The 25,442-nt window shown below is 36.5% G+C and overlaps 1 protein-coding gene across 9 annotated transcripts in view; it reads right to left on the minus strand.

Annotated features, from left to right (window-relative positions):
* The window catches only part of PDE9A (phosphodiesterase 9A), a 169,770-nt gene that overhangs the window by 11,258 nt on the left and 133,070 nt on the right, over nucleotides 1–25,442 (minus strand). For all 9 annotated transcript variants that reach the window (XM_072614866.1, XM_072614868.1, XM_072614869.1 and 6 more), the window contains 6 exons: nucleotides 17,613–17,699; nucleotides 16,309–16,413; nucleotides 12,178–12,260; nucleotides 10,557–10,713; nucleotides 7,447–7,560; nucleotides 5,211–5,315 (listed from right to left, as the gene is read on the minus strand). In XM_072614866.1, the coding sequence (XP_072470967.1) occupies nucleotides 5,211–5,315; nucleotides 7,447–7,560; nucleotides 10,557–10,713; nucleotides 12,178–12,260; nucleotides 16,309–16,413; nucleotides 17,613–17,699 (651 nt within the window). The remainder of the gene's footprint in view (nucleotides 1–5,210; nucleotides 5,316–7,446; nucleotides 7,561–10,556; nucleotides 10,714–12,177; nucleotides 12,261–16,308; nucleotides 16,414–17,612; nucleotides 17,700–25,442) is intronic.

The following is a 25,442-nucleotide window of genomic DNA, read 5'->3' on the forward strand; positions in this document are numbered from 1 at the left end:
TTATTGAAGCTGTTCTGATTAATGAGTGAGAGATCACAAGTTCACATAGCCTCTTATATCTAGTCAGCCCTAGGCTGGTCCCTTCAAACCCTAACTCATATTCCCTCTCATCTTTTACCTGTTCTGCTGCCATGTGTGTCCCACACTGTACCATTCACCTCTCCAACTTTACTCTGAGAACTACGATCAGTTTTCCCATTACTTCTAAACAACATGTCTATTGTCTTTCCTCATGGCTTATTTCACTGTGAATTTCTATGACTTTCTGTGACTTTCTGAGACTAACATCCTTTTCTCTGGATCCTACTTCCCAACACATATTTTCTTCCCATTCATTCATTCATTCATTCATTCTCCATATTTATAGTGTGTGAGACTTTAATTGCTGAATTTATAATTGTCCCAACTGGAACCAGAAGACTGGGCTACATGAACACTTGTGATCATTTCCAACCTATTGGTTCTATATTCCCAGAACTGATTAAATTATTTCTTTTCTATGCTGCTAATTTATCCTTTTTTTTTAAATCAGATGCTTCTCTTGGCTTGATTTTATATGTCTATCTCAAAAGTTTCTGATTTCTGAGATAATTATATTCCAGTCCAAGGACTTGCAAAGTGTTAATATAAAATATAAAGGACAAATACTCCATAAAAGAAACCAGAATATATTTCCAAGCCAAATATTTTAATTTATATGCTATTTCGTAGGATCATAGATCAAGATCTGGCCATCATAGATCCAATTATCTAGTCCAAGCCTCTCAATTTATTTACTTTCATGGTCAATTAGGATTATAGGTTGAGAATTTCCTTATAGCTATAATTTTATATTGACTTCCGGGTTTTTAACCATCTCATGATCAGGAACTCTTGATTATACATTCCTGTCATTCCATTTCTTCCTAGGTCTTACTATATTAAACCTCTTCTTCATTCTCACTGTGACCTATAATCTATTCACCCCCTTTACTTTACCAGGCCATCATTGTTTCTCTGCTTTCCTATTCTTCCACTTCCAGTTTTGACCCTTTATTTAACAACTTAAACTCTACCCTTTTTTCTACTTTCAAAACCCTTGTGTTAAACTCTGATGTCACTCACACCTTGTCAGTCTCCAACTCTAAACTGTCACCTCCTCCCACCTCCTCTGCTTCAAATTAGCTGTTAAATGGAGCCAAAGTCATGGAACTGTGCTGAATGAGTCCACAACAAATGTGTGTTATTTAATCTGAACTGGATCTTTGTAAGCTAATTCTTTTATTCAACCCTAGCTGGTTTTTTATTTCACTTAACTGTTTTAAACCTTTGCTTCTCTCCTCAAACCTCCCACAAAACTCTCCCCACACCCTCGCTTCTGAGAACTTTGTATCACTTTCTATTGAGAAAATCAAGACCTCCTTTTCCCATTCTCTACGTCTCATTACTCCTTTATTCTCTGCTCTCTTTACTCTCTCTCCTCTTACTCCAGTTTCTAATGAAGTGACCTTTATCCTATCCAGTCACTCTACATGTTTTCCTGATGTCATTCCCTCCCATCTTTTCTAAAAGATTGTTCCTTCCACCTTTCCTTCTCTTCCTAATCTTTCCCTATTTCCTTTCCTACTCTTTCCCTATCTACTAGTTCATTCTCTGTTGCCTACAAACACATTTCAGTCTGCTCCATTCCTTTTTTTGAACTTAGTATTTTGTTTTCCTCCAATTGCATGTAAAAACAATTTTCTACATTCTTTTTTAAAAACTGAGTTCCAAATTCTCTCCAACCCTTATTGAGAAGGCAAGCAATTTGATACAGGTTTTATATGTGTAGTCATGCAAAACATATTTTCATATTAGTCATGTTGTAAAAGAAAACATAGTCCAAAACAAAAACCCAAGAAAAATAAAGCAAAAAGATGCTTGTATCTGTGTTCAGACTCCATTAGTTCTTTCTCTGAGGATGGATAGTATTTTTCATCATAAGTCCTTCAGAGATGTCTCGGATAATTGTATGCTGAGAATAGCTAAGTCATTCACAGCTGATCATCTTACAATATTGTTGTTACTCTGTACAATGTTCTCCTGCTTATACTCATTTCATTTTCCATCAGTTCATGTTCCAAGAACATTTAGCTCATCTTTTCTTATAGCACAATAGTATTCCATCACAGTCATATACCACAAATTGTTCAGTCATTCCATGATTGATGGACATCCTCTCAATTTCCAAACCTTTGCCACCAGAAAAGAGCTGCTATAAATATTTGGGCATAGTTCCAAAGTACTCTACATAATGACTGAATCACTTCCACAACACCAACAGTACATTAGTCTCAGTTTTCCCACATTTCCTCCAGCATTTGTCATTTTCCTTTTCCTATTAGTCAGTCTAATAGGTGTGAGGTAGTACTTCATAATGGTTTTAATTTGCATTTCTCCAATCAATAGTGATTTAGAGCATTTTTTCATATGGTTATAGATAGTTTTGATTACTTCATCTGAAAACTGCCTGTTCATATTTTTGATCATTTGTCAATTGGGGAGTGGTTCTTGTTTTTATAAATTTGACCCATTTCTCAATATCTTTGAGCACTGAGACATTTATCAAAGAAACTTGCTTCAAAAATTTTTCAGTTATGATTGTTAATGGTGTTTCTCTCCATCTTATTTCCCCCTATTTGTTCTATTGTCTCTCTCCTTTTACCCTGTCCCTCCTCAAAAGTGTTTTGCTTCTGACCACTACCTTTCCCAATCCACCGTCCTTTCAATGAACACATCCCCATTTTTAATCTTCTTCCCCTCCTGCTTTTTCTGTAGGGTAAGATATATTCCTGTACTCAACTGATTGTGTATGTTTTTCTGTCTTTGAGTCAATTTCAATGAAAATAGGATTCAAGCATTTCCTGCCACCTGCCCCATCATCCCTTTCACTTGTAAAAGCTCTTCTTTGTCTCTTTTATGTGAGATAATTTACCCCACTCTACTTCTTCCTTTCTCTTTCTCCCAATGCATTTCTCTTTCTCACCTCTCAATTTTATTTATTTTTTAGTTATTCCATCATATTCAACTCACACCTGTGCCCTGTATCTATATGTATACTCCTTCTAACCGCCCCAATAATGAGAAAGTTCTTATGAGTTACAAGTATCATTTTTCCACATAGGAATGTACACAGTTTAACTATATTAATTCCCTTGTGATTTCCCTTTCCTGTTTCCCTTTTTATGTTTCTCCTCCATTCTTAAAAAACCTCCATTAGATCCATATTTGCCTCAAACTACTGTCTTTTGTCTCCTCTCTTTCTTAGCTAAAGTCCTAGAAAAAGCTATCTTATAGTTGTTACCTGTTCTCTTCCTACTTGTTTCTCCATCCTTTGTAATCTGATATCTGAACACATCACTCAATTAAAACTCCTCTATCCAGAGTTATCTCTTAGTGCCCAAATCTAGTGGGTTTTCTCAATCCTCGTCCTTGTTGATCTATCTTTGGATCATTTGGCACTGTTGAGCACCCTATTTTCTTGGATACTCTTTATTCCAGTTGTGTGTGTGTGTGTGTGTGTTTGTGTGTGTGTGTGAGAGAGACACACACACACAAAGACAGAGAGAGAGACAGAGAGAGAGAGAGAGAGAGAGAGAGAGAGAGAGAGAGGTGTAAGGTGTAAGAAGAATGGAAAAGTAGTCAGGTTACAAAGGTCAGGTTGCATATCACACAGAAGATTTTATATTTGATATTGGAGATGATAAGGAGCCACTGAATGAGGGGTGGAGGGTGACATGGTCAGAACTGTACATGAGGAAGATTAATTTGATAGCTGTGGAGGATGAACCAGAGTGAGGAGAGACTTGATGCAGGGAAAGCAGAAAGTAGGTTATTGCAATAGTCCAGGCATGAAGTGATGAGGACTTGTATCAGGATAGTGTCAGAGGGAGAAAAGGGGCATATGTGAAAACTGTTACAAAGGTAAAATCAATAGGCCTTGGCAACAGATGGAATGTGGTGATGAGAGAAATTTGAGGGTGGCATCTAGTTGGTGATCCTGGGTGACCGGGAGGATGGTGGTACTCTTAATAAGACTAGGTAATTTAGGAAGAGGAGAGGTCTTTGGGAGAAAAGACAATGAGTCCAATTTTGGACATGTTGAGTTAAAGATGTCTGTGGAACATCCAGTTTTAGATGTCCAATAGGCAGTGGGAGATGCAAAGCTGGAGGTCAGAAGAGAAGGTGACATCATCAACACAGAGAGTTGATTAGGTCACTAAGTGAAATGTTATAAAGGAAGAAGAGGACCCAGGATAGAGCTTTGTTGGACACCCAGTTAATGGGCATGACCTGGATGAAAAACCAGCAAAGGGAACTAGGAAAGAGTGGTTAGAGAAGGAACAGAAGCAAAAAAGGATAGTTATAATGATGATACCACTTCTCCTAATAGGTCTTTGTTATAAATCCTCATCTCTTCTTTCTCTGTATCTCTCATTGATCTCATTAGCTCCCATGGGTTCAGTTATTATCTCTGTGCAGGTGACTTTCAGATCTACGTAGCCAGTCCTAGTCTCTTTACTGAGATGAGTTACACATCAAATGGTTCAACACAAGAAACGTATATGATTTCATCAGTAGAAATTACATTAAAATGGCGTAGCTATCTGCTCTGCTGCTGCAACCCAAGGACCATTAGAAAAGGAAATGATAAACCACTCCAGTATCTTTGCCATGAAAACCCCAAATGGGGTCACAAAGTGTTGGGCATGACTGAAATGACTGAACAACAAGGACCACAGTCTGTCTATCTATGTATCTGTGTGCAATCTCTTTCTTAACTCCTTCAGGTTACTGACTATTTTGCTTTTGTTTTTGTCTCCCCAATGCCTAGCAGAGGGTTTGGTACACAGTAGAGGTTTTATGTTTTTTAAACATTTTTAATTGATTATTTTTTGACTTCCATGCAATTTGACCAGTTAGATCAGGAGGACATACAGTGGTAGTTGATTGTGATCCAAGTATATTAGCACGTGTGGGTTGTCATTATCATTGATTTAAAAAACTGTAGTCAATTTCATTTCAAATATAGGCTAGTGACAATCTTCTCTAGTTTTATTAAGTGTGATTCTTTTCATCTGTGGAGATACTTAATGTTTTATTCCATGTTGGTACCCATCTTTCAGCTACTGACCATTGTTAAAACATGACTAAATGGCATGACATGAAGTTTAACTTGGCAGCATTCTTACCTGCATAAAGTATTCTTCTAATAAACAGTCAACCCAGGGCTCTGCTACTTCCATTGGTCGGACTTCGTTGGATATATCACAGCATTTTATCAGTATCATCTTTAGCTAAAAGAAGATATTTTATTATCAAAGAGTTATAATAAATATCCATAGACATATGGATTTACAGGTCAATTTCTGACACTTCAGGTAATTGGCATATATTCCCACAGACTTTTCCCTCATGTCCCTGATAGAGTCACTTAATCTCTCAGTGATATAGGCAACTCATTAAAGACTCTAAATTTCACAGAAAGTACCAACCTGTGTTGTCGTATAAAGCTTTCTTACATGAGATTTCCTTATACCAATGAAATAAAAAAGTCCATTCCCTATTCTTATTTGCCCTCTTTGGAGTTTGGTTGATGGGTGGATTTTGCAAAGGCCATTTAAAAATTTCTTTTCATATGGTTCTTATTTGCTAGGAAGCAGATCATAGCAGATGTACTAATTGACTACAAGTTCATCTTCTTATCCATTAGTCTCTGCTATGGTTCAGTGGAAATAACACTGTACTCAGAGTCGAGAACCTTTGTTTTGATTCCTGACACTTACATAATTCTGTTCCCTTAGGTAAGACACAACTGTTGATCCTTAGTTTCATCATTTATAAGTCCACTAAAATACCTGAATGGATCTGAAATCTTATCAATGTGAATTCTCCCCCTGTCAGTGTAGATCATGACCAATCCATGGTTTCTTATCTTCTATGGTTGTCTTTAATATTCTTTCATATATCCTCTGAAAAGAGTCCACCAAATGAATGTCATTGCCTTGTAAGTTTTTAAGTGTTGAGTAGCTATCAGAATTTTACTCATTGGCAGTTCTGTGAAAGGTTATTTGTGATCAAATATTTCAGAATCCATAACAAGTGTACAAAATATCTCAAGATATTTTTATTTCATGGATACTAGTGGAAAACTTTGTCTGTCCAGTTGTTATTTCTTGCTAGTACCACAGGATCAACACACCTTTTCTAAATCATCTGTTTCCTTTGAATATCTTTTTACATTACTCTTCACATCTGGATTATTACTGAGTAAATATTGCAGGCTATTTCCACTATGGATTTCTCCATGTCTTTTATATCACCTGTAACTTATCTTCTTTGAAGATTGTGCTTGTCTAAGTAACTTAGATTCCTTGGAGATCATGAAGTCCAAGATTCAAATCGAATAGCATCACCAAGGGAACATTTATATTAAAAAGATGGCTTAGGTATAATGAGTTTTCTCTGATCACATTCTCAGAGCAAGTCTCTTATTATATGTGTCTTTCTAGGGCTACTCTGAGGGATTTGGCCCTCTTCTCTTATGCCTCATTTGATCTTCACAGTAATCCTGTGAACTAGATATGATCTCCATTTTATACATTTAAAAGCTGAGGGTCAAAGAAATTAATTGACTTGGACAAAGTCATACAGCTAATATTAATGGTAGAGCCAGGATGTGAGCTTAGTTATTTCTGACTCCTAGTCTCTTTGAGCTGTAGCACACAGCCTATTTCAAACCAAGACAGGAACGTAAATTAATCTTTCTCTGATGATCTACTTGAAGTTCTTGTAGTGCTGAAGAGTGATCGTTTTCACTTTACTGTGGATGTACAAATTTGCCTATTTTAAATGAAATTCAATCCAATAAAGTGCCAGATAACAGAGTTCATTATATTCACAAGAATGCAGAACAAAATTAATTCTTTTCTTCCATTTCTCTCATACAAAACTGATCACATATTAGAGACTGACTGGAGAATGCATTATATTTCAAGGTTATTCAGTAATAGGAAGACTTCAGTGACCTTGAAATCATCTGGGACTTTGTAAGTCAACATTATTTGCTAAAAGTCAAATAATCTTTCAGAAGCAAATTTCACATTATTGTCTACTTGGTTAGTTTTCTTGGGAGGCAGGTATATCATCATCCACTGAAACCAGGACATTTGAACTGTAATTCTTCAGCTCTCAGTTAGTCAGTGTACACTTGTTATGGATTCTGAAATATTGGGGCACAAATGACCTTTCACAGAATTGCCCATGAGTAAGATTCTGATAGCTACTCCACACTTATAAACTTATAAGGCAAACTATGACTTGGAAAGGTTGTAGGCATTGCATCCTGCATATAAATATGATAACATAAACAAAAGGCCTTGTTGAATTATGATCACTAGAAGAATGAAGTATCAGAAGTCTACTTACATAAATCATGTGATCCTCATTTGTGTAGTCAAAATTTTCCATTTTCTCCTTAAAAGAATCCATAATTTCTGCATGTCTTGCCATGTCTGTGGCCAGGATTAATGTAATTATCCCCTAAATAATTGAAATGACAATGCATGAATCAAATAGTCTATTTATTTGTCCATCTACCTATAAACACACATATATGTCTTTTACATTTTCTCTGGAATTAAATTGTTTCCTAGATGTAAACTGGGAATGCTCTTTTGAACCAGACAATATGAATTCATCAGAATGGTATACCACCTAACTGAAAATTCCCTCTACTACTGCAGACTGGAAACTCTTCTGTAATTTATAGAGTTGACTGGGCACTGAGCATTAAAAGATTTGTTCTCAGTCACATAGCTAGTCAGAGGATAGACTAGAAACAAGACACTATTTTTAAAAAATTAATTTACTTATTTTTAATTTTCAACATTTACTTCCATAGGATTTTGCGTTCCAAATTTTCTCCCCCCTCTCTCCTCTTTCCTCCCCCCTCCCCACGATGGCATGCAATCTGATACAGGTTCTACATGTACATTCATATCAAACATATTTTCACATTACTCATGCTGTAAGGAAAAATTAGAACCAATGGGAGAAACCAGGGAGAAAGAAGAAACAAAAACAAAAAAAGAGAGCAAATAGTGTGCTTCGATCTGCATGCAGACTCCATAGTTCTTTTTCTGAATATGGATGGCATTTTCTATCATGAGTCTTTTGGAGTTGTCAGATCTTTGCATTGCTGAGAAGAACTATATCTATCAAAGTTAGTCTTCGAATAATGTTGCTGTTACTGTGTACAATGTTTTCCTAGTTCTGTTCGCTTCATTTATTTATGTATTGGGCTATCTGAAAGTTATGATCAAAAAAGAGCCTAGACATCATCTTTCAAGAAATGATCCAGGAAAACTGCCCTGATAGTCTAGAACCAGAGGGTAAAATATAAATTGAAAAAAATATACCAATCATCTCCCGAAAGAGACCCCAAAATGAAAACACTCAGGAATAGTGTACCCAAATTCCGGAACTCCAAGGTCGAGGTGAAAATATTGGAAGTAGTCAGAAAGAAACATTTCAGATATCATGGAGCCACAACCAGGATAATACAAGATTTAGCAGTTTGTAAATTAAAGGAGTAGAGGACTTGGAATATGATATTCGGGGGGGCAAAGGGGTGAAGATTATAACCAAGAATTGCCTATCCAGCAAAACTGAGTATAATCCTTCAGGGGATAAAATGGATATTCATTGAAATAGAGGACTTTCAAGGATTCCTGATGAAAAGACCAGAGCTGAATAGAAAATTTGACTTTTAAATATAAGATTCAAGAGAAGCATAAAAATGAGAACAGGAAAGAGAAATCATAAGGGACTCAGTAAAGTTAAAATATTTACATTCCTATATGAGAAAATGATATTGTAACTCCTAATAACTTTGTCATTATTAGGGCAAAGAAGGCTCAGATGTGAATTGAATATGATGAGACTATTATTTTAAAAAACCCCCAAAACAAAATTAAATGATAAGGAAGAAGAATGCACTGGGAGAAGGGGAAAGGGAGAAGTAGAATGGGATATATCTCACATAAAACAGGGAAGAAAGAACTTTCACAGTGGAGGAGAATATATGGGAGGTGGCAGAGAACACTTGAACCTTACTCTCATTGGAATTGACTAAAAGAGGGAATAACATAGACAGTCAATTCAGTACAGAAGTCTATCTTATCCTACAAGGAAGTAAGAGAGGGAAAGGATGAGAAAAGAAGGGGGGAGAGATAGGGTTGATAGAAGGGAGGGTGGAATGGAGAAGGTAAGAGTCAGAAGCAAAACACTTTTGAGAATGAAGAGGGTGAAAAGAGAGAGTAGGGTAAATGGGGGAAAATAGGATGGAGGAAATACGTAGTAATCATATAAAAATTGATGATTTCTCTGATAAAACCTCACTTCTCAAATATATGGAGAACTGAGTCAAATGTATAGAAGTAAGGCATTTCCCAACTGATAAATGATCAAAAGATATGAATAGGCAGTTTTCAAAGTAATCAAAGCTATCTACAGTCATATGTAAAAATGCTCTAAATCACTATTGATTAGAAAAATGCAAATTAAAATAGCTCTGAGGTATACCCCACACCTATCAGCTTGGCTAATATGATAGAAAGAATAATGATGCATGTCATACAGAGGGTATGGGAAGATTGAGACACCAATGCGCTGTTAGTGAAGTTGTATACTGACTCAATCATTCTGAGGAGCAATTTGGAACTATGCCCAAAGGGCTATAAAACCGTGCATACCTTTTGACCAAGCCATACTGCTTCTAGGCATATCCCAAAGAGTTCAAAAACAAAAATGAAAAGGGCCTATATGTACAAAAACTAGAAGCTTTCTATGTAGTGGCAAAGAATTGAAAATTGAGGGCATGGCTAAAGAAATTATAATATGTGCTTGTGATGGAACATTATTGTGCTGTAAGAAATGATGAGCAGTATGTCCTCAGAAAAAACTGAAAAGACTTACATGAACTGATACCAAATGAATTGAGCAGAACTAGGAGAACACTGTATACAGTAACAGCAATATTGTATCATGATCAAATATGAATGACAGCTATTATCAACAATATAGTGTTCCAAGACAATTTTGATGGACTTATGATGAAAAATGCTATCTATCTCAAAGAACTGATGACATCTGAATATAGATCAAAGCATACTTTTTCTTTATTTTTCTTAGGTTTTCTTCTGGTTGTTTTCCTTCACAGCATGACTAACATGGAAATATGTTTTGCATGATTACACATGTATAACCTGTATCAAATTGCTTGCCTTCTCAATGAGAAGGGGAGACCACTGAGGAGGGGGGAAAGAGAATTTGAAATAAAAATTAAAAAAACTCTGATATTAAAATTAGTTTTATGTGTAAATGAGGAAAATAAAATGTTAAATTACACTTTGAAAAGAAACAATAACAAAGTTTTGAAAATTAACAAAAAAAAAAAAAAAGGAGAAAAGTCATAGAAAAGTGTCCTCTGTTCCCATAGTCTAGATATTGTAGCTATTGGGTCCCCATTTACAAACCTGTCTTATCTTTTTGAAATCTTCTGTTGTTACATTGGAGAAAATATTGCATTCAGGCTGGGAAATGATCTGGAAAGCCACTGCACAGTGATGGTTCTCCAGAGGTGAAATGTCATTGTAGCGTATTGCAAGTTCCGTGCGTGCATTAATCTGGTAACTGGTATCAAGAAAAGAGAGAAATCTAAATACCACTTACAGTTTACACAGATGTATCCTACATAGCAATGCGTTATGCATCATGTGATAACCAAAATCTACTGCTAACTTAATAATCTTATGTATACATGCTATTTAATTTTATTTTACCCATATAAGAACCCTGTTAAAGCAAATAGTTACCCAATTTTACTATCCCCATTTTAGAAATGAGAATATTAGGGCTCATAGAAGGTCAAGAATGTTGCTTGGGAGGCCTTCTACTTTCTAAGTCTATTGTATTTTGTATTACATTCCACATACAAAATGAAAATTTCAACATATAAGATAATCAAGCCTTGTAATTACTTTCTTTGGAGTAGAATTTTCTGCATGTTCAATTAAATTTCATTTAGCAAACTTTTTTTTATAGCACCTACTATGGCAAAACACTAGAGTAGGCAATGAGAATACAAAGATGAAAATTATATAGTTACTCTTGAAAAGCTTAAAATCTAATGGGGGAAAGATAAGAGAGGAATTGTGTGTCAAATATGACCAAGAAGCAAAGAAGCCTATGACTGACTGGTTTCTGAAACCAATCTCATTACTTTGTGACTTATTATATATTTATAAACTTTCTCTAGCTTCCATGTTTCTATTTCTCCCATCTTCCACAAATATATAAACATATATGTGAGATATATAAATTTGTAGTCATAGATTTTTGATACTGAATTTTGAGAAAAAATGTATTCCATTCCAAGGTCTTACAAAAATACTAACATTTTCAACTTATTAAAAAAGCAATTAACTAATAAAATCAGAATATATTTTCAAGCCAAACAAGTTTAAATTTATTTCCTATTTCAAAGAATCATACACCTAAGAGAGACTTTAAAAGTTATTTAGCACAATACCCTCAATTTCTTTATTTACATGAACAATTAAATTAAAAATAGAACTCAGAGGTAGCAGAGGAAATTGAGGGAATATTAGTGATTTATTTAAATTCACATAGATTATCAGAGGTTGAAATTTGAACCCAGGTCTTCTGAGTCTAGAGTTGATGATGTTTTCATTGTGCCATACTGCAGATGTTGCTGGGTGTGAATGTGCAAAGAAAAGATATAAATTTTGGTATAAATATTGGACAAAATGAAAAGAGTAGAAGGGAGTATCCTCATAATGAAATCATGATCTTGTCAAAATACCTTTACTTCTTCTAAGGAGAAAATAGAACTATTTTTTTCAAACCTTCCAAACTGGAAAATCATGGCATAGATGATAAGATACATAGGGAGAGATATGAACCCTTTCGTTGAAAGTCTATGTTAAGTGAAAAAAAAAGAGAAAGTCTTATCTTGCAGCTACAAATTTAAATTGTTATGAATATCAGGTGATTGTTTGATATAATGAATCACTTCTCTTTTGCTTGCCAGTTTATCCTTCAAAATAAAGATGACAAAAAAATTTGTGAACATACGTATTATTATATCCTGGGTGATCCAGATCATGACAGATAGCTGCTGTCATTAGAACTAAGATATCCATTTGAGAAAATTTTTCCTGCAATAGAAAAAAAAATGCAATAGTATATAGTTATTCAGCTTTTTATGCTCACTTTACAGAAAAAAAATCATTATTGATTTTTAATGGAAGTGAATGATCAGTCCCACATATTTGGAACATATTCCTTTCTTACCTTGACCTCTTAGAATTCCTAACTTCCTTCAGTACATACTTGGGAGGTACTATCTCCTATAGAAGGTCTTTCTTGATGCTTCCCCTAGCTCCACAGTTTCCAAGGTTCCTTCTCTCTTGAAATTGCTTTGTTTATTTTTTGCATTTATTTATATCATACTTATTTCACCAAACTCTCTCATTGACAGTATACATACTGTTACTGTATCTTAAAGAGACAAATGGAATGCTGCAGAAAAGCTGTTCTAGCAGTTGGGAGTAATCTTACTATGTCTTATTATGTGGCATTTCATCCTATGGAGTCAGAAAACTGTGTGTTTTAACTTTGATATAGAATATATTACATAAACTGTAGAAAAAAACAGAAAGAAGGTGAAGTGAAACTTATTTCTTGTGAAAACTGTCTTAATTGCTAAGAAAAGTCTATGAGGAACTGATAGTCTACAGAGTATTCTAAAAGACTTGATTGATGTGATGGCTGAAGAAGGGACAAAGAAAAAAGACACTCATAACTAACTTCTTTCCTCAGAGAATGAATTAAACTCTTACTGTGAGGAAAAGTATGAAAGGGAATCTTGAGAGACTTTAATCAGTATGTAGAGCAAACTGAACCATGAAACTGTGTTTCTAGAAGTGTGTTCCAGAGTAACTATAGTGAGGGTTTGATGAATTGGAGTTGAGATTAGAGGTAACATTAATTAATTAATTAATGAGAAGGAGGTTGCAATTTTATTAAGTCCCAGACATTTCCTTAGATTACTCTAGAATTCAGGATGATAATATTAAATATAGAAACAAGTCAAGTAGCAGGGTAAGAAGCGATCAGAAGATCTGGTGGATCCCAGACTTCTGTAATCTTGGTTTTATATATATACATATATATTGCATGCACCAGTAGACACCTCCTTCGTTGATTCCCTATTGTACTCACAACAGGTGCTTCAAACCTTCCCATCTCTTCTCAAGCTTCCTAAGCCTCTACCTCCTACCATCCTCTCTGCTGGGGATTTTGCCTCATAGTTTACCAAATAATTGAGGCCACTCACTGAGGTTGACCCTGACAAGAAGAATCATCTTTTCATCTGAAGTTGGATAAAAAAAGGAGTTAGTAGAGATGGGAGGAAGATGTTTGAGTAATATGAAATGAGCAGAGTGAGAAAAGGGGGAGTTTCTTGGCAAATGACCTCAATTTGTGTTTGTGTGTGTGTATGTGTGTGTGTGTGTGTGTGTGTGTGTGTGTGTGAAAGTCTTTAGCTGAAGTCTGTTTTGATCTTGTGTTTGGGTCAAGGAAGGCAGATTTGATTTAGCTGACATAGTCATGGAATAAAATCACATATGATGAAGTATGGATGTAGTAACAAAACTCTGACACCTATTAATCTGTTTATGAAGTATTAACACATTTCTGAGTCAAAAAGATCAATATGGGGACAAAGGTCAACCTACAAGAAATCTGGCTTTGGACTCATGAGAGAAGTAGGCCTAAAAATTGAGAGGTGAGCTCAAAGAAAACACGAAGAGAGGACTTTGAAACCCGGAGGGGCCAAAGGAGGGTGTAACCTTGGACACTTGTGTTCTCTCAATATGTGCCTCACTATCATTGCACAAGTTTATTTCTGTTCTTTCCATGAATGCTTTAGGTATTTTCAGGAGAATGTGCCCCCAGGGGTACAGTGGGACTAAAAGGATGGGGGTCAGGGTGGAGGTGGAGTGCAGATGCTTGGTAAGTATTGTTTTCACTATACCATCTTAGTAAATGTTTTTCCTAACAGCTAAGTGTGTCTACTGACTGATTGTTAATGGAAAGTAATAATAATATTTAAATAGCTCTTACTATGTGCTTACTAAGTACTTCATAATTATTATCTCATTTGATCCTCACAACAACCCTGAGAGGTAGGTGATATTATTATCTCCATTTAACAGATGAAGAAACTGAGACAAATAGAAGTGAAGTGACTTGACTAGGGTCACACATCTAGTAAGTGTCTGAGGATAGGTTTGAACTCAGGTCTTCCTGACTCCAGGCCTGGTGCTCTAGCTATGCTATCTAGTTACAATACTAGGTGTACCTCATTTTGCTCTAGTCTTGTGAACCTCACAATATGTATGGCCAGACCCTATTTAAAGTTAGTAAGGAAAATCTGGGACAAACTTCCCTTTACTAGGTTTTCAGATAGGGACAAACCACCTTCTGCCTCTTGGCTAGGCTACAGGGATTATAGACAGGGACAAACTATTTTTTCTCTAGGCCTTTTGGACCAACCCAAAGAGCACAACTCATCTAGGTCCTGCTGTCAAAGAAAGGCTAGGACAAATAACCTTACCAAAAAGGGCCATAAAGCCATCAGCCTTGTCCCAATTCATAGCAACATGGTACATTAAGCAATTTGTGACATAAAACTTTGACCGTGAACCTTTCCAATCACCTGCCTTCATCCAGAAAATTTCATTATTACTTGGTCTCTGCACTCATTCCTTAATGATTAGCAAGCTTTCTTCCCCTCTTACGTTCCCCATCCCTGTGATATTAAACTTCTGTCTTCTTTGTCCAGAAGGATGTGAGTAACAGAGAAGGGAGAAAGTGCTAGAAATAATTCAGGGCTAGGGGTTAGTAAAGGCTCGATTTGGGATAGGACAAGGGAACAAAGGATTTAAGAGCAGAGAACAATATAGTTCACTAAAGACTTGATTCACTAAAGACTTAAAAATGGGAAAATGAAAGGAGTGACAAAGAATTTTAAAATGAAAAGAAGTTTGTTCATTTTGGAGCAGTTATTTCAGAGGACAAAGAAGGCAGTCAGATCAAAAGGGGAACATTAGTGAGTATGGTTGAGGTAAATTGGAGTAAACAAGAGGCAGCTGGGCATGGAGAATAGTATTTGTACATCATTAGCTGAGGGTTCCAAATTCCTGGGATGGGAAGACTATAGGATAATTGCAATACGTTAACTATTGAAAGTTTGTCCAGCTACAGTAAAACTGATTAGAGAGAAGTTCTGCCTTGGGGAAGGCAGGTGATAAGACTATTTGAGATCTTTCCTTGAGGAGGACCTTGTAGCAGGTGGTGATGCTAAATGCAAGGAGGCCCCAGGAGACCTGTAATCCAGTAGGAAAGATTCAGGAGGCAGTGGGACATTATACTGGAGAGAGCCCTGGAGTGTGTATATGAGTGTGAGTGTGAGTGTGAGTATGAGTGTGTGTGTGTGAGTGTGTGTGTGTGTGTGTGTGTATGTATGAGTCAGAGGGAATGGAGGAAGGACTCTTATTCTAGAACTGGAAGACCTCCAGCAGTCCATGAAAGCGTTGGCCCTGGCATTGTGGCTCTGACTGAGTTCTGCTTTGAAAAGGGCCCTGGGCAAGATTGAAGCTGGGAAACCAGTAGTATGATGGAGGAGTGTAAAGAGGGGGAGCTTGCTCCTGGGGCTGACTTTGTATCAGGGCCTAGGGCCTACAGAATCTGGAAGCTACAAGATGTGAGGCGGATATTTAGGTCTTGTCTCCAGAGCCCATGCATGGAGATAGTGCTGGGGCAGGGTGGGAAGATAAGAATAGAAGAGAAGTGCGGTGGGAAGGAGGGAATCTTGTCTAGTCCACTGACATTCAACTGGAAGGCACATGTAGGAGGATAAGAAAATAACAGACTATAAGATTAATGACTTGAAAAGTCTTAATTTTAGTCATTTCTTGGTACATAGGTTGGGGTAAATTTGGAGGTAGCTGTCCTTGTCAACCAGGGACTGCTAATAGAGTGTTCCCCTTTTCTTCTGCCCAAGGAAAGATGCTTTTTTCCCCAGATAAAATCTAGATCTTTTTTTCATTCCTTTCTTAGCATTGTGAGGCTGTAATGAGTGCCAAGACTGAAGGAAAGCAGGAGAAATATGTTTTTAGAAGAGGCAGAACAAGGACCCACCTGGAGAAAGCAGAGACATATCATGCAGTACATCATCTGAGTCACACAGAAGCAGTGTCGAAAGTTATGAAAGGGGTTATCCCTGTAGTTGTCATGGATACAGAGCTGCCAAAATAAAAGCAAAAATACATAATATGAGCTGAATTTTTGGCACCATTAGCTTAGGAAGAGTGGTTAGGATTCCATTTCCTCTCCATGTCTAACCTCAGGGTTTATTGTTCTTTTTCCTTAAAACTCCCCCTCATTCTTGTTCTATAATAGTAATGATGGTAATAATGCCATTTATTCTTAGTGGGTACATATCTCTGAAGACACTGAGAGGCCTGATAAATCTCACCTGAAGCAGGCACGATTACCTTTGTGACATAGGGGGACATTGGGACTCCTAAAGTGAATTTACTTTTCATGAGACATGAATTAAGTCAGCAATAAAACCTCCTAAGGCAAGGTCCATTAGAACACATCGTCTCATTTTACTTATTTTACTTTTTGCAATTTTATTTGATTCTCCTTTTTTTTTAAAAAAAAATTCATCAAAGTTTAAGGTGCAAGGAATATTGTTTATTTATAATAAAAATAGGTTTTAGGAGTTGTCCCACCCATCTCCATCTCTTGTAGCTAGTTCAGTTGTACTTTAATTGTTTTTTTTGGGGGGGGTCTGAATCTGTGATTTCATTGAAGAAGTGAGAATCAGAGATTGTTTGAAATTTGTGGTCTTACAGGGGAACTGAGAAAGTAAAGAAGTTTACTAAGTTTTTATAGTATGTGTCAGAGGTAGGACTCTGCACTTTTAGACACCAAAGCCAGCTCTCTGTTCATTAAACCATACTGCCTCTGGTGGCCTTGAACAGAAGCTGTAAATTAATTCAGTTTTTAACCAACTCAGAATGAGAAGCATCATACACACACGTACATACATACATATACACATACACTCTCACTCTCACACATACACTTCTGCCTCATCTCTAGGATCCCAAGACTTTTTTTGAACTTCTGGATCCCAAGAATTTTCTCAGATCTTGAATTTTTTCAGGCTGTCACATTAGAAAATTAATTTTGCAAAGATCAACTATCTTTGCCTCCACTAATTTGTAGCACTGTAACAATTTCTATTCTTATTATAAATTCTATCCCAGCTTGATGGAGAGTTAAAAATAGTCAAACAAGAAACATAGTTTACAACATAACACTTCTAAGGACACTCTTCATTTTTGGAAAGCCCAGTTTTGTCCGAGAAGTATTTAGGGAATCAAAACATTTATAATTTTAAACAAGGGACAAATTGTATGCTTAATAATTACCAGCCATCTCTTCAGTGTGATAGGGTTGATATTAAAATCTTTGACTAGACCAAGATCATGGTACATGTGTTCTAAACAGCTTAGCATCTGTAAGGAAATTGAGAAAGGAGTTGTTACTATAACATGCTAACTCATTATAGAGTCTAAGAATGGGGAGGGTCCTCAGAAGACATCTAAGACATTAAGGACAAGTAGATTCTTGTTCCTGACCAGATCAAGAAAAACCCCCCAAAACCAACCCATCTCTTTGACACTTTGAATATGTGGACAATGCAAGGGAAACTTACACCGTCTTCAAAGCAGGGTGAAGAAAGTAGTACGTAAGCTTTTGAAGTGTAGCCAGGTAAAAAAAGGTTTAGACTTGTACTGTTTGGCCTCAAAAGATAGAACTAAAATGAAAGTTTCAGACAGGCAGATTTTGACTTGATGTCAGGAAAAACTTGCTAAGAATTAGAACTATCCAAAAGTGTAATGGGCTGCCTCAAAGTAATGAGTTCTACCTCACTGGAAGTCTTAAGGCAGAACCCTGATGACCACTTGCAGTGATGTTGTAGTACAGATGTTTAGTTAATCAATTTTGGGGGAGAGGACACAGAATGGGACTCCAGAGTGACACAGCTCCTTAGAGATATCCCTAAAATCCTGAGGGGAAACAGCTGCTTTCTGGGTACTCTGCGTGCTAATGGGAGTAGGAGTTTGGAGAGTTAGCCCACTACTTTACTACCACTTTTACCTGTTCTGATAAATTCTTTTAAATAAATTGTACCTTTCCTGAGCTATAGTCCAGTTACGAGTCATAGATTGTCAAGTTTCCATAATAGATCGATATGATATATTAGGTAACAAAAGTTACTAAGACAAGTGTTAGAATATTCTTCTTTTGCAAACTTTCCTATGAAGCTAAATATTTCTAGAATGGTTTAGGTGAAGGTTAACTGGAAACAGAAGATAGAGTTAGATGAAGATTTAGACGTCCCTTCCAACACTTTATTTTCACGATATGTCTATGAAACTAGTAGTTTTGTGCAAAATTTTAGCAAAATACAGGATCATCTGGTAGCTGCATGAAAAATTCTTTGTTTCAGAAGTCAAGAGGAATTCTGTGAAAGAAAGAAGGGTAAACAATGGGAAAAATGTGCAGATAGAATGGCAAATGGCCACGTTAAGATGTTTGTGTGTGGGTTGAAAAATATCTCACTAGCTAAAAATTTAGCTCAAAGTTCTAGAATAAAAATGTTGAAAACAAAATCCACGTACTGTATCTCTTATAAAAAAACACTTCAAAGGTATGATTCAGGGGGATTAAAGGTGCACATATAAATATATATAAATATAAAGTTAATAAATAAAAATGTATTATGTTGTTGTTCAGTCACATCCCTGATCTTTGTGACCCCATTTGAGGCTTTCTTGACAAAGATACTGGAAGTGGTTTGCCATTTCCTTCTCCAGCTTATTTTACAGATGAGGAAACTGAGGCAAATAGAGGTAAGTGATTTGTACAGGGTCCCAAATGTGGTGTGCCTGAAGCCACTTTTGAACTCGGGAAAATGAGTCTTCCTGACTCCAGGCCTGGCACTCTATCCACTGTACCTAGTTGGGTAGATCAAGAAAGGGTTCATGCAGAAGATGGTGCTTGAGATGTTTTCCAAAGGAAACTGTGAGGCTGAGGTAAGGAGAGAGTGCATTCCAGTCCCTTGGGATGGTCAGTGAAAAGGCATGGAAAGAGAAGATGAAATGCTGTGTGAGAAGAGCAAAGAGAAGGCCAGTGTGGTAGAAGGCAAAAAGGGGAAGGAGGCTGGAAAGAAGATTGGGTTCAGGTTGAGAAAGACTTTAAAGAAGTTAAATGAGGAGTTTATATCTGAGGCAGATGCAATGGGAGTTACTGGAATTGACCGTTAGATTTATGTTTAAGGAAAATCCCTTTGGCAGCGATCTGTAGGATGAATTGGAATGGAGAGAAACTTGAGCCAAGGAGACCAACTAAAGATTTCATTGTAATAATCTAGACAAGAGGTGAGGGTAGCTTAAACTAAGGTAATAAGGGTCACATGCAAGAGGCTGTATTTGTCCTTCATCTTCAAAGAGGACCCTGACATCAGGGAGATGATGACATGACTTGCAGTTGACTTTGATTTGAGTGAGGGAGGGCTGAGCAAGGTCATCAGCCTCACTGTCTCCTCCAGAGACATCTGGGTCCAGTGGCCAGATATTCATCAGGATGACTGGAGATGGCCCAGGATGCAATGGGAGACCTTGGCCCTTTTAGGCTAAGGTCTTTTCAGGTTCTTACTTTGAGTGAGATACACCTTTCAGTGACTAGGCTTCTTTAAGTAGTTACTCAAGGGATGGCCCTTTTAATTAAAAAAAACCTCAAACTTGGAGAGGAAGAGCCTCAGGGTTCTTGGCCAAAAGAGAAACAGTTACTATTTAGTATTTACATTCACTCTGTGGTAGGAGGGTAGGGACCTATTGTCCAATCTATTAGCTCCAGAGTGAATTGGGCTTAAGGCTTGGTCTTTGAGAAAGAAATTTAACCAGTAAACTCAAAGGAAAAGAGGTAGCATACCCCAAGGTAAGGAGGGAGAGGAAAGGAGAGGAGAAAGAGATAGGTATAAAGATATAGGTACTATGTATATGTATATGTGTATGTGTATGTATATGTAGAAATGGTAAGTAAGATTTGTTAACTGATTGGGAATGTGGGGTGAGGGAGAATGAGAAGTCCAGGATAAAGCTGCGATTATGAACCTAGGGGACTGGAAAAATGGTGGGACCTTTGACAAAATTAGGGAAGTAAGGAAGAAGGGAAGATTTTTTGGGGGAAAGATAATGTGTTCAGTTCCTGATATTAAGTTTGAGATGCCTTTGGGGCATTCAGTTTGTGGTGTCCAGTAGGTAACTCAATGCAGAACTAAAAAGTACATGAGAACTGGGGCTGAATTTATTGAAGCTGTCCTTGAGAGTTTATTGGTTCAGGACCATTTGAGGTTTGGCACACTGACATAGCTTTCTGACATTCTAGGAACAAAACAGCCAGGACATGAAGGGCTAGGCCTTTTCTGTCACGCTTCTGACTGCAGACTTGCAGGATAACTTAACACTGACTCAGAAGATCTTGACTGAACTGAATCAAAATTATGTCCTGGATGAATATCTCTTCTCTGCTCTGAATGTCCTTCCTCTGTTTATGGCTAAGTAAAACCCCTTTTATTAATAATTGTTAGATCGACTATCAGTTTCTCTTTTCATTCTAATTTCAGACCTAAAATACAGGGGACTAGCCTGAGTTAGGCCCAGACCACGACACGTGGCAACAATTGGCAGTTTTTGGAATGAGGTCACCTCCCTGAAGGGAGGGATAAGATGATTCTCCTGGCAGTATCAATTTCAGGGTGACCTTGTACTGTGAGGTTTACCCTATAACCCCTGAAGGACAATAAACTGTCTGTAGCCTTTCAGTAACTAGTGTTTATAAACTGCATTTCATCCATTATTGTGTGCTGAAGGTAATAGCAGCAACATTTTCCACTAAATTTGCATGGCTTTTTTTGTGTGGGGAGGTGTGAGAGTATCAGTTGCTGTTTCATCAATAATTGTACTCTGAAGGTAACAGCAGTAACATTTTTCATTGAATTTGCATAGTTTTTTTTGTGTCAGGAGGTGTGATAGTAATCTTCAGGTTCATCAGCTGTGTTGGCCCTGAGCTTTCTAGTTTGGTAATTTAAATCTCCTCCAAGTTCTACTAGGAGATTTTTCTCTGAACTATATTTATGTTCAAAACAGTGGGGAAAGGATTGAATTTTTCTAATGAGAAGTTTGTTTTCCCCACAACAGAAAACAAAGACTGAAGAAGCAAGACTGCTGCCTTGCCCAGTCTTTGTTGGAACCAGATGGATTTATTTTGCTAGTATTTATCAACTAATAGCCTCAGGGAAGCCCACTGAATAAAGCAAGCTCCTACAACCTTTAAGGGATATATAAATATAAATTAAATTATATATACTTTGTTAAATAACTTTGATAACATTCTATGATGATAAAAATGATAACATTTTATGAGAAATGGCTTTTGTCTTTTAGAAACCTTAATGCCTTTTGTCTATCACACTGTACCCTGAGGAGTTTTTAAATTGGATGATGGTCTTTATTTCCAAAGGGAGAGTTTACCTTACTGTGACCTTTGTGTGTTAATGAGCAAAATAACTCTTTGGTTTTCAAAAACTGAAGTGAGTCAGAGTATGGTAGGAGTGAGGGAAAGTTTCTCATGTGCTTAGTATTCTGAGATTTATGAAAATACTTCATAAAATGTTGTTCCAACATAAAGTATAATTATTTTTTGTCGTTTTTTCCTTCCTTATGTAACCATATTTCTGTCCAAGTTGGGATCTAGTGTCCTGAAGATGTCCTGAAGGTACTTTGCTGCATGCATATAAGTAGACATGACTCCTGTTTGGCTGAATACCATGGTGCTACCAGAAGAGAGAAGGGATTTATTTCTGTTTCTTGGACACATTTCCAGGGACAACTTTTCCCTTGGTGAAATTGTTCATCCCTGATTTGAACTAAGCTTGTATTTTTCACTCAGCTGAAGAGCTCGTTTGCTCTTGCATATTGTTTTATATATTCTCATTTCTATACCTTCTCTAATTTCTGTTTGATGTCTTCTTTAATTTTTTGTGATGGTCTTTTGAGTAACTAGCATTTGGGGGAAGGGGCTAAGCTAAGGAGCTAACTAAAGTGATCAAAAGAGGCAGGGATCAAGAAGAAAGTTTTTGTTTAGAATCTTATCCTTGGACTAAGATATTTAAGCTATGATAGATAGATATGACTTGCCGAACTCAAATTTTCCTGACTCTTTCTACCTCAGTTTTCCCATCTGTGAAATGAAGGGGACGGACTTGGTAGTCTCAAAAGTCTTTTCCAGCTCTAAATCAATGAACCTACCATTCTATGATTAATAACCCTGTTATTCACTGTTGTAACAATATTAAAAGTTAAATAACTTTTTTCATCACAGCAGATTTGTGGTTGCATTTTTTGAAAGGCTCTAAACATAATCTATAAGCAAAAATATAGACACTAAAATATCATAATGAGCTATGCAATGTAAATTTAATCAGTTTACCATTGGTTATAAAAATGTTTGCAGTTCTTTTTCATTTTTATTCTGTTGTCCTTCAATTTTTATCTTTAAATGACTTAAAACTGACTTTGCTTAGTTGGATCTCGACAGTTTTCTTTATACTGGAGATTTTATTCTCTACATTTTTGCTGTTGTTGGCATTTTATGAGGCAACACTGTTCATAATCTTCAATTACCTTTCTTACTAAGATTTTACAGAAGAGTTTGTATTTCAAACTTATATTACTCTTGCCTCCTATATCTCTCTATTTTGCAAGTAAGTCAAATGCTTGCTGACTAAGGTACTTTTAAGGGTTTTACCATCTTCTCATGATTTACAATTGCCATAAATTTCTACATAAAATTGTTATAGTCTGTTTATTTTACTTTTTTCTATCCGTATTCCATTTTCATCATCAATATCTTTTTTAAATAGACCAGGATGGAGTTTTAAAAGTTGTATATGTTTAAAGTTACATATTTTCTCATTATTATTTTCTTCTATCTTTGTACTAATTTTGATCTTTGCCCTAAGGCACTCTGACTGTGCAGATTCAGAAATGATTCATGACGTTAAAATATAATCAATTTTATATTTGCAATTCTGTTTGTTCCTAGTCACTCATTGCCATCCATACACTATGATGACAGCAGTAAGTCAAAGTAGAGCAGAAGTTTACTGTAGCAAAAAAACTTTATTTTTTAAAAAAGTCACCAACATAAAAGTGCTAGAGTATATATTTCTGGTTATATCCTTCTTACTAGTTAGCTGAGATGCAAAATGACTTGTTTTTTTTGCGATGTTATTTGATGCTGGCTATGATCTAACTGGGAACTCCTAACTTTTCTTTTTAAAGGAAGCATTCATAAGATATAGGTGTTAGGTTTCTATGTAGCAGATACATCTTTGTCCTCTTTCATAGTTTAATACTGATCCAAATTTATTAGCATATTTTTTTTGCCATTCTTCCACCAACCTTTTCATTGAAATTATTGAGTATTAAGTTGATTTAATTTTAAAGTTTTTATCTAACTATAGAATTTATCTTCCTATCCTTTGCAACAATAGTTAGAATATAAGTTGCAATTAATTTCTTGCCAGTCCTTTACCAAATGCTCATTATAAGCACTGTGACACGAGTTAACAAAAATTCGATGACAAGGATCTGACATTTAGTAGTTAAATAAGTATTCATAGATCATCGATTTTTAGCACCCATGACTGCCCCCTTTTTGCCACCTACCATTGTCATTATAATAGCTGAAGGTGGTCTTCACAGGACTGGGTTATTGTCTTTTCCTTTGTTTCACAGATTGTCATTATAACCCATGGTTTGTGGCTCCCTCAAGGACTTTTGACTCATGTATTCTCACATTAAATTGATGTTGCTAGGAATTTGACTTAGGATTAGAGTGTCAGTTTCTTTTTTTGGCTTATTTTTCTTACTCCATTTTGTATCTCCAAAATAAAATGAGCATAGGTTGTGTCTCAGTTTCCCCAAATGAGGGTAACAGGGCCCCCATCTTCCTCAAAGAGACTTAATATACACTATGGTCATCAGGCATTGTTTATTTTTGCTCCCTTGGAAAACAGATAAGGCACCAAGGACTCATAGAGAAATTAATAAACAGATACATAAAATTAAAATCCATGAAGCTCTACCTGAGAAGTAAATATATTTTGGGGGCTGTTAAATGCCCTCCTTCAGGTCAGACCTATATCATCTCAGCAACTTGCTCAAGAAGTTGAGTTTTGCTCAAGAAGTTGAGTTCTTCAACCTGTTGCCCACTGGGCTATGGGGACTATCTTCTTTCCTCTCCAAGGATTATGAAGCTATACAAAGGCTAGCTCTCAAAAAGGCCAGTCCCCAAACACTTGAATTCAGGAACTCTCAGACTGGGTAACTCTTGATTTTGCGATTACCCATAAAGTGGTCCTGAAAGTCAGGAAAATCCAATTTCAGGATATCTCCCCTCAAGCCGTGTGCAAACATGAACTTCTTTAAGCAGACCATATGTAAGCATGTCTACCTCTACCATGTGTTTCTTTGGGGTTCTAATTAATATCTTGACTACTGCCATATCTTGGACAGAGCAAGTACATTCTTAGGTAAATCCAGTCTCTGACCTGTCATCAGAAAAGGAAATACAAAGGTAGAAGAAGAACTGAAGGTCCTGAAATCTCCCTCTTAGGTCTGTTGTATGCTTTTCTTGTACACATTGCTATTGCTGTTTTTGTGGATGGTTGGAAAATTCTTTTTTTACCTCTGGCTATATTCTAGTCTGGAAGTCCAAAAGAGAGAAAATGAGTAAAAAAGAGGGTGAAGGCATTCTAAGGCTCACTTTTACAGACAAAGGAAAGGAACAGCTCTTCTGAAAAGAATCTGTCCCTTTTGATTCTGTCACCAATAATCCTGCATGCAGCCTCAATCACTGGGAGCAAATGAGAGGAGTTTCCTGTGTTTTCCCATCGAGGTGCTAAGAAGCATATTTACTTCTATGGGAAGTGCTATTATAATGAATATCCACTCCTTGTAATCTTATCAAATGGATTAAAAGACTTTTTAACTGAGTAAGGAACTTTTTTTGGACAACTCCAATGGCCAAAAGATTTATAACCTACTGTCCAGTCTACTAGTAATTAGCTTCTCCATACTTATCTAGATTGGTCTGTGGAACAAAGACACAGTCTATCAGTGTGACCA

This window comes from Notamacropus eugenii, chromosome 5 (genome assembly GCF_028372415.1).
Source record: "Notamacropus eugenii isolate mMacEug1 chromosome 5, mMacEug1.pri_v2, whole genome shotgun sequence".
Taxonomy (NCBI): Eukaryota; Metazoa; Chordata; class Mammalia; order Diprotodontia; family Macropodidae; genus Notamacropus; species Notamacropus eugenii.